The following is a 14,495-nucleotide window of genomic DNA, read 5'->3' as shown; positions in this document are numbered from 1 at the left end:
AGCTAGTTATTTGTCATTCTTTCTACTACATTGCCTTTTTAATTAATTATGATGATAATATTATTTTCAGCTTTTTCCTTTTCTTCCCCCATGAGCCCTGTGCTCCATTGAAATAAGGTGACTCAATGGAGCACCTTATTCCTGACACTGTCCTGTCTTCCTGTTTCAACCACACCCCAATTTAAAATGCCTTCTCCCACTTCCAGCTGTCAGAAAGATCTACATATCTTCCAAGATCCAGTTCAAATTCTTTCTTGAACTCTACCTAGTGATTTTTCACTCTACTGAACCTGTTGTGTGTTTCATTAACTTATCTAGCAAATAGGAACATAGCACCATCCGTGTACCAGAACTGTGCTGCATATTGAAGACATAGTCAGTGATGTAGAGGCAGACATGGTCTTTGCCCCCAGGGAGATCAGAGTCTGGTGTAGGGACTATAAGGAAACTGCCTCTTTAGCATAGTATGCCAAGTGTTTTTGTAGCTAGAAGTCTATGCTGCTGTGGAAGTGCATGAGAAGGATGGGAGTCAGGGACGGCTTCCAGGTGGTAGCATCCAAGCTGAATCTTATTGGTCAAAAGGAGATGCCAAATAAAACAGCAGCATGTGTTCAGGCAGAGAGGAGACATGTCCAGACAGGGTAGTAAGAGTGGGCAAAGCATGTTGGAGGCAACTCTGAGCAGTTCAGAACTGCGTAGAGTGGTAGGTGGAGCAGGAAAGGCATGGAGAGTGAGGGTAGAGAGGGATATAAAGGACACATATAAAGGGCCTTATCTCACAAATTAAGCAGCCTCAGTTTTGTCCCATCAACGCTGAAGGATAAGATTTGTATTTTAGATCATTCTGGCTACAAAATGACTAAAATGATTATATAACAGGTGATAGAAACCAGGGCTTAAGACTGATTACCTGGGTCACCTCACCTAACAGTGTTCTGTGTTAGAAGGTACTCAAGATTATTTTGTGACCAATTGGGTCTTTTTCTTCATTTTACTTGTGTCCTTTGAAAGATTTAATTTCAAAAATTTGTGGCCCCTGGTGTAATGGTTAGCACTCTGGACTTTGAATTTCAAAAATTTATCTTTACCGGTTATTGTTATTTATATTACACTCTTAGAAAATCTTTACCATATAAGTATGAACTTAAGTATCTCACCATACAGTTCCACAGTCCCTTCTCTGCAATTCCAAAATTTTAAAGCTCTGAAAACTGAATTTTTGCTTGAGTTTGGCACCAAAACTGATTTAGGGGCAATACTAGAAGTCACTCAGTATGAGGCTATTTATAGTCTTTAAACCATTTTTTGTAGCCATATATTTTTAGAGAAATGCTAATGTATTTGGCTATGTGGTACTATCCCTCATCCCATTGGGGAGTTAGGTAATATACCATATATTACTTTATTACTATATTACTTTCCTAAGATCTGAGCAATCCTGAATTTCCTAATGTTTCTCACCTTAGGGTTTTCAGATAAATGATTGTGGATCTGTAGAAAGCTTAAAAGGAATAGTACAAAGGTCATCTGTATGTATTTTCTGTATTTGTCCTTGACAGTTGGGACAAAATATTAAGGAATTATTTTCAGGTTCTTTGACTAGCAATGAAATGTAGCATCATAATTCTCCTCAAGAGTATTTTGTTTGTTTTGAAAACATATTCTGTAATGACTGTAAGTGATGCCCTTTTATCACGTAGAAAAAGATGACTATAACACCTCACCAGGCCTTGCAGAATGTAGGCTGGTATGTATTGACACTGGATGTTGTGCCACATAAAGTTTCATATAAAAAAGATCCTCCAAAGTGAGGATAAAGAGCTACTTAGGTTAGAGCTCCCTCTGTTGACTGAAAAGTGACTTAAAATTATTTGGAAGATTTGGTTTACTCCTTAACAGAATCCGGAACATGTTGACATCTGTATTAAGATAGCATGATTTTGCTTCTTTACTGCCACCATATTAGGTCAAATGTTTTTTCTTCTCTACCTATAATATACTTATAGTCAGTTCTTTAGAAGAGAGTTTTACATCAATAGACTTCAGATTTTAACAGTGAACTTAAAATTTTTCATTTAAAAATATGAAAATTGGGCCCTGGCCAGTTTGGCTCTGTGGTTAGAACATCAGCCTGAGGACTGAAGGGCCCCAGGTTCAATTCCAGCCAAGGGCACATACCTCGGTTGCAGGCTCAATCCCCAGCCCTGGTTGGGGTGCATGCTGGAGGCAACCAATCAATGTGTCTCTCTTACATCAGTGTTTCTCTCTCTCCCTCCCCCCCTCCCTTTCTCCCTTCCACTCTCTGAAAAGCAATGAAAAAATATCCATTTAAAAAAAAATTTTTTTTTAATCTCACTGAGGAGATGAAACATAACAGCCAAAGTGGAGAAAACTACATGATGCGGACTACGTACCTGGTGAGGGAAACTACACTGAGTACAGGGTGGGGATCAAGAAGTAAAGCAGACATGAGGGGCTGCAGTTACCTGAGAAGTGAGGTGAAGAGCAGCAGACTTTAGAGCAGGGGCCAGCAAACGTTTTCTTTGAAGGACCAAATAGTAAATATTTTAGACTTTGAGGGCCACATATAGTCCCTGTTGCATATTTTCAACATCCCTTTTAAAATATGAAAGCTATTCTCAGCTTGTTGGTCTTACAAAACAGGTCTTGAGTAGTCTGCCAACTCCTGGTTTAGATGGGAGTGGGGGTAAGAGCAGAGGAATTTCTAGAGGGTTTATTTCTGTGCCATGGTATGAAATCATTGTTTTAATAAGAATATGGCAGACAAACAGAGGAAGGATTGAAGGTGTGAAGTGGGAGGAAGAGAATTCAGAAATAAATCAATCTAGGCATACATGATATGATGAGGACTTGGATGGAGCAATTGTGGTGGGGATGGGAAGGAGAGTCAGACTCTAGAGGTCACTCTGTAGGGAGGCCTAGCAAACCCCAGGGACAATAGATGAAGGAAAGTGGATAATATTAGTCCAGGAATTTGGATCTGGAAGCTGGGAAACATGATGGTGATATGGATAGAGAGTCCAGAAAGGGGGCCATTTTGAGGGGAGGGTGACATGATGGTAACTGTTGTGACTTGAATCTGAGCTGTGGGTGAACCTCCTGGGTCAGGCACAGATTTTGAAGCTGCCATGGTGAATCAGTCAGTGGTAAAGGTTGTGCTAGACCACATGGGAAGCCAAGTGGCCCCCAGATTTCATCTCTAATGATGAGACTAGAACAGTAAGTAGGGAAGGGTGGGCAAAATTAGAGGTAGTAAAAGGGAAACCTGGAATTTGCAAACTAATCTCCCTCTTCTCCCCAGTAATTCATCTGTTTGTCCAACTTCATTTCATAAAGGATTTGAAGCAGCTTCCAGAACTCTATGGAATATTGTGATTAGTCTAATGTTATATTCAATTCAGGATTTATTCACAAGACCCTTTTTCTTCAACCCGAGCAAGTAATTGCTACAATTTGCTGAGTGTTTTTTTATGTACCAGGCACTGTTAGGCTCTTTAAACATCAGCACATTTGCTCCTCAGAACTTTCATTATATTTATTTTTAATACTTTTTTCTTGATCATAACACTGCATGACATTTAGAAGTTATTCTGTAAGTGTATGACTGACTAATTATAATAATCATTGAAGAAGCTTTAGAAAACTGAGGCAAAAAAGAAAAAAATACATAATTCCCAAACTCAGATAACAGTTAGGCTAGCCTTTGCATGTATTTCCTTCTAGTCTTATTCTCTTATATTTAAAGTCAGTTCTTATAGACAAACATGCTGATCTTAGAACAGTTGTTAGAAGTTGCCTTTTCTATTTTAAAATTGCTAAATCCTGGATATGAGCTTGTTTGGCCTTATTGCCTCTTTTTCCTAAAGGTGGGAAGGTACTTGGTGTCTGTACCAGAGATAGACATAGACCCTGGTGAGAAGATGCTAACCATTCTCTTCTCTCCTCTTCCTGTCTTCAGGCCTGCTATGGCATCCTCAAGGTCCCAGAAGGCAGCTGGCTTTGTCGCTCCTGTGTCCTGGGCATTCATCCTCAATGCCTGTTATGTCCAAAGAAAGGTGGAGCCATGAAGACCACCAAGACAGGAACTAAATGGGCTCATGTCAGCTGTGCCCTGTGGATTCCAGAGGTAAGAACTCATCCAGGCCTGTGAGGTCATTTGCTCCAGAGTGTCCCCATTTCCCACAACATTCAGACTGATTCAGGCTTCATGGAGATGCTTCATGCCTGTCCATGTTTCTGATGTGATAATGCTTTCACTTGAGCTCCCTCATATCCTTCTTGGATGCAAGTGAGCAAGTAAGCCCATGATGATTAATTTGTAGGTAATACTACCAGTGGTATTGGATAAATTTGTATGAGAGAAGCGTAAAAGACCAGGGTATAAGAAGCAGATTTCCTTTTAATATATCTTTATTGATTTCAGAGAGAGGAAGGGAGAGAGAGAGAGATAGAAACATCAATGATGAGAAAGTCGTCATTGATCAGCTGCCTCCTGCACGCCCCTGACTGGGGATTGAGCCAGCAACCCAGGCATGTGCCCTGACCGGGAATCAAACCGTGGCCTCCTGGATCCTAGGTCGACACTCAACTGCTGAGCCACGCCCAGCTGGGCAAGCAGCAGATTTTTTAAAGTAAAACTTACCTTAAAATATGAAATCTTAAGTGCAGGGTTTCATGAATTTGTACATGTGTGCATCTGTAACCATAACCCAGACCAAGATATGGAACATCCCAGAGAGATCCATCATACCCACTTTCCAGGCCTTCTCTCAGTTCCTGTTACCCAAGATTGATTTTTATCACTATATTAGTTTTGTCTGTTTCCAAACTTCATATAAATACAATCATACAGTATGCTCTTTTTTCTGTCTGGCTAGCACTCTGTGTTGTAGTGTGTATCAACATTCATTCCTTTCTATTACTAAGTAGTATTCCATTGTCTGGCTATACCATGATTTATTTATCCATTCTCCTTTGATGGACACTAGTTGTTTCTAGTTTTAAGCTATTACAAATAAAGTGAGCAACAGCTCTTTTTACCATTGTGATGGGTGCCCTTTGATTTTTGAAGCTCTTTTCAGAACTTGGACTTAACATTTAAGACCTTCTTTATTCAAAACTTCATCCCTCATTTAATCTGGTTTTTCAGTTTCTGATATTTCCTGATGGGTTATGTGCACACTAAGTTGATTAAAAGGGGCTTCCAGGCATAACTGTTCCTTCTTATGGCTGCCCTTTTCATTAACCTGTTTGGGCATCCCACTCACATCCTCTTTCCCTAACCCCTATTCAAGCCAGCAAATTTACCAGGCAGTTTAACTGAAGGACTAGATAGACTGCAGAATTCAGTTCATGGGGGAGCTGATGATACTGTATCAGTGATTCATTCGCCTTTAAAACTTTTCTGCCTTTATTCTTGTTAATGTCAGTTCCAGGGGGAGTTATTCAACAATCGAGCTCAGAGTTAAACTGAAAGTTCTAGGTATATTAATATTCTTATGAATATAGAAGTCAGTATTTTCCAAAATATTTGAGTAGTGGTTTCTTTTTCTTACTAAGAACATCCAACTTATAGACATGTGAAATGAACTCTCAGGTTTCTGGTTGAGAGTGACTATTTTTCAGCAGCAAATCCCCCAGCTAATAGAGCAGGCTCAGCATATAAAAGTCTGGAACATGACTCAGGAAGAGTTCTTTAAAAGTAAAAGAAGCCATCCTAGCCTGTTTGCTCAGTGGTTAGAGCATCAGCCCATGGACTGAAGGGTCCTGGGTTCAATTCCGGCCAAGGGCAGGTACCTCAGTTGCAGGCTTGATCCTGTCCCTGTCCCAGGTGCATGCGGGAGGCAACCCGTCGATGTGTCTCCCTCCCTCCCTCTATTGAAAAGCAATAGAAAAGTAAAAGGTGAGGATCCAAAAAAAAAGGTAAAAGAACCCTCACCTATTGATATTTTCTTATGGTTTCTAGTACCCAGTGTCTAGTACCTTTTGGGCTATCTTCCTACTGTTGATTTCTTGATGTGGGCAGAATTTGTACTAGTTTAACTATCCTTATTCAATAGTCTTTCACTTTTTAAAGTTGTTTCTTTCTTAGACACTTAAAAAGAAGAAAACACTTTTTACTAGAAGTTGCTTGATCCGTTATTTTCATATAAAAAAAATTTCCATCCTTTTAAAAACATTCTTCTCCTGTTAGCACTCTCCCAAAGACCAATTTCCCTTTGAAGCTACTCTGGCTGAGAGAGTAAAGTAAGCTAATGATAGATATGTGATTATAAAGACTGTAGTTCACAAATGTTATTATCCCCATCCTTTCCACTTATGTGCTGCAATCTCTTCATTATACAGATTGCTGCTACTTTCCAACAATGTCATGCTTCTTTGTAAATTGAACTGAAAGGCTTGTCGCTGCCTCTGTTTTTCATCCTTAGTTGATTAAATGAAAAAACAAAACATGTGACACCATCTCTAAGATGAAAGGTGCTATATTTTGTGAATTTTAATTTCTTTCTTTAGTAACTTTCTTTGGTTCCTAAGTAAAGTGTAGATATATTTGATTTATTAAGGTAACCCTGCCTAGTCTTCACTCCTGCCCTTTCATCCTATATATGAATCATTTACATTACTGGAAATGATTGAAGGTCTGAGCAGTGGCTAGAGACAAGTTTTATTTATTCTTGATTCCATAGTAACCTTAAGAGACATGGTTCACCTCATTGTTTTGATATTCTGAGCTTCATGTTACATCCTTTACTGTTTGTGAAAAGCACTTTGGGAATGCCTTGGTGTCTCTGCCTTATGATGGTATTTTATTTGTAGGTCAGCATTGGTTGTCCTGAAAGGATGGAACCAATCACGAAGATCTCCCACATCCCGCCCAGTCGATGGGCCTTAGTCTGCTACCTGTGCAAGGTGAAGACAGGGGCTTGCATTCAGGTAAGTCCCCATGAGAAGTGGTGGAGTGGGCTAACACTATATCAGCCAGACTTGCCTTCCCAGTAAGAGCATCCTGTCAACTGAAAGGTTACTCAGGAGATCACTCACTCACTCCCAGGGCTGTGCCATTGTACAGACCATTTCTGAAACTTTTTTTTTTTTTTTTTTTTGATACAGCCTCTGAATCCTTCAGCTTATTCTTTTCAGTGTCCATAGTGGTAATTAATTTTCATCCTTTGCTGTCAGCTTTGATTAATTAGGTGAGTTCTGAAGCAAAATGACACCACTCTGAGTGGAAACAAGCCATCACTCTGAGACAACCAATCCCATGTTCTTGTTTAGCTCACCCATTGACTATGCATAGACTCAGCTTCCCTGTTGCCGGGCTAAGTGCAACTCACTTTGGTAGGGAAAGATGCCTCTGATTGGATAAATTCCGGTGGATAGATTTGAAAGTCATTCTCATAGTCACACTTGTTGCATATGGTAGTGCAGGTAAAGTTTTCTGAGACATCTGGGTCACAGGAATTCAGCTGCTTGAAGTAGAAGTAGTAGTTTGTGCACCCAATAGCAGTATTTAGGGGTGGTAGATGGGACTGGGAGAGGCAAAGGCTGGAGATTGACCCTTCCACTCCACAGACTTCCTGCATAGAAGCTACAGGCTAATTGGAGTTAGATTTGCCTGTTGACCTTCTCCACAGAAAAGGAGCCATCTGATATAGCTTAGGGACAGTGGCTCTAGGTGTTTCATGAAGGTTCCTTGCTGTCTGGATCATCTTGTAGATTTCTTGCGCCAGATCTGGGATCAGCCACTCCTCCAAATAATGCTGGTTCTTTTACTGGAAAATAGTATAATAGTATTTAACAAACACAATCTGAACCCCAAAGGCCCTTTTAAATTTTTTAATGCATTTTTACATCTGACAGAATTAGATATTCCATCTTGCTTTTTAAAAACTTTTTCCTACTAATATAATTTATTTTAACTACAACACATTAGCAGTTATAAAGGAAAAAATTTTAAAGGAAAACTATTTTCACAGGGTCTACTACTTTAACACATTGCCTGTTTATGTTTTTCTAAGTTCTTTCCTGGATGCTCCCCATATGTAAGCCCCTTCAGGGCCAAGGTTGTATATTATTCTTTGTTTTTTGTTTGTTTGTTTGTTTGTTTTATTTTTAAGTTTTAAGTTTACTAATTTTTTTAATTATAAGAGCAAAACAGCTAGATATAATAATAAAAATACAATGCATGAAGGAAAAAAATGAATCACTTATCCCCACCATTCTCCAGTTTCTTCTCCCTGGGTTAACCAAAACTAACCTGTCTATATTTATATTTTCTCACTTTTCTCTCTACTTATACAAATGTGTTTACATACATATGTATGGTTATAAGTATATGCTTATCTCTCCGTAACATTGCATGTGTTTCTCGATACTGCACTGTACATACAATTCCAAGCTAATGTGTCCATGAAAGAGGTTATGGAAATGCAAACTGCAACATCTCTTTTTTCTGTGTGTTTGGTGTGTGTGTGTTTTTCCCTCTTTTTGTTATTGTTCAAAATATTACAGATGTCCCCTTTTTTCCCTATTGACCCCTTCCACCACACACCCACTCCCAAACCCAAGCCTCCACCACAATATTGTCTGTGTCCATGGGTTATGCATATATGCATGTAAATTCTTTGGTTAATCTCTCCCCACCCACTCACCCACCAATCCCTACCTTCCCTCTGAGATTCATCAATCTGTTCCATGTTTCTATGTCACTGAATCTATTTTGTTCACCAGATTATTGTGTTTAAATTCCACATATAAGTGCGATCATGTGATATTTGTCTTTCTCTGCCTGGCTTATTTCACTTAGCATAATATTCTCCAGGTCCATCCATACTGTCCCAAAGGGTACAAGAGCCTTCTTCTTTAGAGCTGCATAGTATTCCATGGTGTAAATGTCCCACAGCTTTTTTATACACTCATCTACTGATGGGCACTTGAACTGTTTCCAGATCTTAGCTATTGTAAATTGTGCTGCTGTGAACATAGGAGTGTGTATATTCTTTCTGATTAGCATTTCAGGATCCTTAGGATATATTCCTAGAAGTGAGATCACTGGGTCAAGAGGGAGTTCCATTTTTAATTTTTGAGGAAACTCCATACTGTTTTCCATAATGGCTGTACCAGTCTGCATTCCCATCAGCGGTGTACCAGGGTTCCCCTTTCTCCACATCCTCGCCAGCACATATCATTAGTTGATTTGTTAATGGTAGCCATTCTTACAGGTGTGAAGTGATACCTCATTGTGGTTTCAATTTGCGTCTCTCTAACAATTAGCAATGTTGAGCATTTTTTCATATGTCTCTGGGTCATCTGTATGTCCTCTTTGGAGAAGTGTCTATTCAGGTCCTTTGCCCATTTTTTAATTGAATTGTTTGTCTTCCTCTTGTTGAGTATATGAGTTCTGTGTACACTTTGGAAATTAGCCCCTTATCAGATGCATCCTTAGCAAATATATTCTCCCATACCATGGGGTTCATTTGTATTTTGAGACTGATTTCTTTTGCTGTGTAGAAACTTTTTAGTTTGATGTAGTCCTATTTGTCTATTTTTTACTTTGTTTCTCTTGCCCTAGGAGATGTATCAGTGAAAATTCCACTATATGGGAAGTGACAGTGTCTGTATCTATGTTAGATATATTTGCTGTCTCCCAGTCTTGTGGGGTGGGATTTTGTAGTGTATGTCCAGTGGGACCCAGAGGTGTGTTTTCCTTATGCTTCTGTGCTATATGCTCTAGGGATGTCCCTTTCGTGGGTGTCCCTTTTGTGGGTTCTTTGGGCTCTCCGGTTGTGATTATGTCTAGATTGTTGTTGACCCATTCATGGGAGTAACTATGAGGCTTAGCCACCTCCACATAGTGTGAGTTGTTGTACAGGTGCTAAAAGGGCAAACCAAAACACAGCCAAACTGCCAGGCAATAAACAAGAACTTACAAAATATCCTGACAATCACAATGAAAATATCCCAAGAGAAAGTAGAATTGGGAAACCAAAGAGAGAACACAAATACTCAAGCAAAAAAGAGAGAAAAGGATATTATTGCTACTAGTAAAAAATAAAATAAAATAAAATTTTTAAAAGTAGAGAAGCTACTGAGAGATAAAAGGGGCAGAGAAAAGATTCTGAAAGGAAAGAAGGGTGAGCAAAAAAATAAGGGTCTAGAATAGAAAAGGAAAATAGTTGAAAAAGAAAAAGACAAACAAACAAGACAGGAAGACAGAGACTAAAAGGGGAGAAAAAGGAAAAAAAAGTTATACCAATGGAACAAGAAGAGACAGAGAGGTAAAGGAAGGGCAGGGAAGGAGGCCAATAAGAGATATGGGGAAAACAACATAGAAAAGCAGTAAACTTATTGGTTATAATAATATCCCAGCAGTAAAGCAGAGAATGTCAAGAAAATCTTGATAACAGAACAAAAAACAAAACCAAAAAAAATAGTAATAATAAGCAAAGCAAGACAAAACAAATCCTTAAAAAAGTTAATTAAAATCAATTTAAAATTTTTTAATTTTTTTCTTTTTCTAAAAACGAATAAAAATTAAAAATTTTTAAAAAGTTAACCAGATGGGTTTCATCTGGGCAGCTTATGTTGTCTGAGGCTCACTGTTTTGTGTGCTGATTTCGGGTCTTTTGGGAGGTACTTGTGTGTCAGCCAATGTCACAAGCTGTCTGGGTTTAGTTCTGGTGTCCTTATGTAGCTGATTGGTCTGAGGCTCTCTGTGGACCACCTCCTCTTGTCAGCTGTTTTGCCTCCCCCTTGTGGTTGCCTGGGCTTTCTCCAGAGTCTTCTGAAGAGAGTCTAGGGTGCAGGCTAGCTAGTGTAGCTCGGGCTATTGCTTCTCTTACTTAGAGATATCACTGTCAGGCACTCACTGTGGGGAAGTTAGTCTCTACTTCAAAGCCAACTCCTCTCTTTCTACCAAATCGTCCAATTCTAGTTCCCCATACAATGGCCTGCTGCAGATTTAGATTGAATTCAGTCTGTTGCCTTTCTATATGGGCAGTTTCAGCAGCCTGGGATCAGTGGGTTTTATCAAAAGAGACTCTGATGATTACGTTGCCTCCCTAGCCCCCAGAAGGGGTTTTAAGCTTTCCCTCCAGTTCCCAAACAATAGTCCCTGAGAGTCTTATTCTTGTATTGTTGTCCTGTGAGCTCTTCTCCCTTCCCCCTCAGGACTGTACCCTGTGGAGAATATCTTGGGCTTCAATGAGCTGAACCAGCCCCTTTCCCGTTGGGGGTGGTGCTCCTAGCCTGCGGGAGAGGTTGGCATGCTCTGCCTCTCCTTTCCCAGATCTGGTTGGCTGATCTCACGGGACGCTCAGTTCAAACTCTCCACAATGCAGGCACAAACCCCAGCTTTCACTGGTCTGTCTCCCCAGTGCAAGCCAGGAAGGTGAACATCTGTTCAGCAATTAAAAACGCACAAAGCTACAAACAGGCAGAGAACCCCCCCTGCTAGGTCCTGGCCCCCCTGCACCTCGGATACAAGTGGGAGGTGATACAAAGTCAGCCCCATGCAGGTCTCCTGCACAGCTGATCTCAGTAAAGCTGGGGAAGTTCATGCAGACTATCTCGGCTCTCTTCAGAGCAGGTCAAAAATCCCCGATTCGCTGCATGGGCAGTTCTAGTCCCTCTCTCTGGCAGCAGGAGTCCCACTGGCTGCTCCGGTGGCTAGAGACCCTATCCACCCTGCTGGCAGCTCTAATCTGTCTCTGGCGGCAGGAGGACTCTCTTCCCCTTCCCCAGGCCACACAATTCAAATGCTTTCTGGGGTTCTACACAGTGCCTTACAGGAAAGCAGAGGGTCCCTTTACTTCGCTGCTAAGTACAGCCCTCTGGCCCCTTTCTATTCGGAAGCCACACCCTGTGGGACAGCCTATCCTGAGGTCAGCACCTGGGTGAAAGTCTCCTGCCCCATCTGCCGCCATTAGGCATGGTGTTTCACTGGGAAGGCACAGTCCCCTCTTCACAGGCACACTGTTCCCCTGGCTCCCTCTGCCCACCATGCATGGGCTCTCCTTCCCTTCTCCTCTGCCCCAGGTTTGAAACCCCAGATTTTGGGTGCCAGTCCACATTCCCAAGAGGAGGGAGCTTTGCAACCTCTAACCCTCGGGACTTGCAGCCAAGCACTCACTTAAGGGGGGACTCCCCTTTTTATGCCCCCCCTTACCAGACTCTATGATGTTTCTTCAGTGCTCCTTACTCGAAATAGGTCCAATCAGGTATATTTCCCTTGTTTTTCCAAGCTGGTTATGCAGTATTTTAGCTGTAAATCCAGTCCATGGCTGGGAGCAAAGGCACACCGCTTCTTGTCAGAGTACCGCCGTCTTCCCTGTCTCTGTACATTATTCTTTGAATTTCCCCTAGCACAGAAGAGAGTGCCTGCCCATTGTCAGTGCTCAATTGATGTTTACTGAATAAATATATTGTATCATAGATTAGTTTGTAACATGCATTCTCCCCACTGAAAAATAAAATATTTTTCATGTTTTCATAATTATTAGTCATTTTGTAATAGCACATTGAATTTATATCCATTTGTTAACTTACTTTTCTTATTGCAATACCTGCATTTTCCCTTTATTTTTGCTGTTTCAAAGGATGATTTTACAACAATTAGTAATTGGCAGCATAACTATGGTAAGAGAAAATACTGCCCTTGACCTTAGCAGACCTGAGTTTGCATTACAACCCCACATTACCATATTCTACCCACTATTACAGTAGTTTATCTGCGAGTTTTATCTTCCATAGGAGATTGTAGGCTCAGACTGTTTCGTTCTTAGATCCTCCATACCCATGACAAGGCAAACAGACAATAAAAATTAGATTGATGGATGGATGACAGGCAGATAAATACATGGATAGATGAAACATCCTGGAGTAAGTTTTTCATTTGTAGAACAGTGGTTCTTATTTTTATTACGTAGAGTTTAGATTCTGCATTTTTTAAAGATCTTACCAAATTAAGACTTAAAATTTTGATTATAAAGAATTAAATTTATTCAACAAATATTCGAGTGCCTAATTGTATGCCAGGCACTGTTCTAGGCACTGGATTTATCAATGAACCAACAAAGAACCTTGTACCATGGAACTTACATTTTAGTTGGGAGAAATAGATACTATGCAATGGATATTAAACAGCACATTAGCAAATGATAAGTGCTATGGAGAGGAAATATACGGAGTATTGTAAGCAGATGGGAAGTGTGGACAGGGAGCATGTGTTGCCAATTAAGAGTGATCAGAGTAGGACCCATTGTAGAGGTGACATCTGAAGAAAGACTTGAAGGTGAGAGAAAATGAGGCAGATATTTGGGCTAAAAATGCTCCAGGTAGAGAGACCAGCCAATAAAAAAAGCCCCTGAGATAGGAGTGTGTCTGGCCTGTTTGAGCACCAGGAAAGAAGCCACTAAGGCTGGAATGGAGTATGCAGGAAGAGATTACCAGAGAAATTACATGGGGACTTGATTGGTTGGGGCAGGAGTTGGCATTTTTTTCTATAAATGGCCAGATAGTAAATATTTTAGGCTTTGCAGGTCATACAGTCTCTGTCACAACTACTCAACTCTTCCATGAAAGCAGCCATAGACAATACTTAAGCAAATGAACATGGCTGTGATCCAATAAAACTTTATTTGTAGACTGTAAAATTTCATATTATTTCATGTCATGAAATATTTTTATTTTTTCCACCATTTAAAAATGTGAAAACCACCCTTAGCTCCCATCCTTAGCTCTTGGGCCACACAAAACAAGCAGCTGACTTCATTTGGTCTCTGGGCCATAGTTTGCAAGCCCCTAATGTAGGACTTTCAGGGCCTATATGAGATCTTTTGGGTTTACTCTGAGTTTAACGGGGATGGGGGGGGGCAGGTACATTGGCAAGTTTTGAGTTGCCAAGTGACGTGCTTGACTTATGTTTTTAAGGGATTATTATGTGGAATGACTTGATGTCTAAGATTTTCTTCAAAATAATCTGGAGGACGGGGTAGTATGGGGTTAAAAATAAAACAAGATTGGTCATACACTAATAATTATTGAAGCTGGATGATGGTTACATGGGATTTATTATAGTATTCTCTATGCTATTATATAGGTTTATAAATTTCTATAGTAAAAGGTTAAAACAAAAATGAGTACTCTGGCTGCTGTATTTAGAATAGATGATAAGAACTTGGCTGGTGTGGCTCAGTGCTTGAGTGTCGACCTATGAACCAGGAGATCACTGTTCAGTTCCCGGTCAGGGCACATACCTGGGTTTGGGGTTCGATCCCCAGTATGTGGCGTGCAGGAGGCAGCCAATCAATGATTCTCACATCATTGATGTTTCTCTCTCTCCCTCTCCCTTCTTCTCTTTGAAATCAATAATAAAAAAAATAATTGAGCAGACTGTGAGGAAAGAAGGTTAGAAACAGGAAAAGTAATTAGGAGGCTAGTAAAATAATCCATGAGAGATAGTCGTGACTTTGACT

The 14,495-nt window shown here is 40.3% G+C and overlaps 1 protein-coding gene and 1 long non-coding RNA gene across 7 annotated transcripts in view; one reads left to right on the top strand and one right to left on the bottom strand.

Annotated features, from left to right (window-relative positions):
* Positions 1 to 14,495, top strand: part of JADE3 (jade family PHD finger 3) — a 141,004-nt gene that overhangs the window by 110,634 nt on the left and 15,875 nt on the right. For all 6 annotated transcript variants that reach the window (XM_081124853.1, XM_081124855.1, XM_081124852.1 and 3 more), the window contains 2 exons: positions 3,980 to 4,147; positions 6,838 to 6,954. In XM_081124853.1, the coding sequence (XP_080980979.1) occupies positions 3,980 to 4,147; positions 6,838 to 6,954 (285 nt within the window). The remainder of the gene's footprint in view (positions 1 to 3,979; positions 4,148 to 6,837; positions 6,955 to 14,495) is intronic.
* LOC308550720 overlaps positions 6,669 to 14,495 on the bottom strand; it is a 32,994-nt gene continuing 25,167 nt past the window's right edge. Inside the window, exons 2-3 of the long non-coding RNA XR_013997956.1 lie at positions 12,188 to 12,380; positions 6,669 to 7,793 (exon numbers count right to left, since the gene is read on the bottom strand). This is a non-coding gene — a long non-coding RNA (uncharacterized lncRNA). The remainder of the gene's footprint in view (positions 7,794 to 12,187; positions 12,381 to 14,495) is intronic.

The sequence above is a fragment of the Miniopterus schreibersii genome, assembly GCF_964146895.1.
Source record: "Miniopterus schreibersii genome assembly, chromosome: X".
In the NCBI taxonomy this organism is placed as follows: domain Eukaryota; kingdom Metazoa; phylum Chordata; class Mammalia; order Chiroptera; family Miniopteridae; genus Miniopterus; species Miniopterus schreibersii.
The sequence above is the reverse complement of the archived record's forward strand: the minus strand, read 5'-3'. Positions and strand labels throughout refer to the sequence as shown.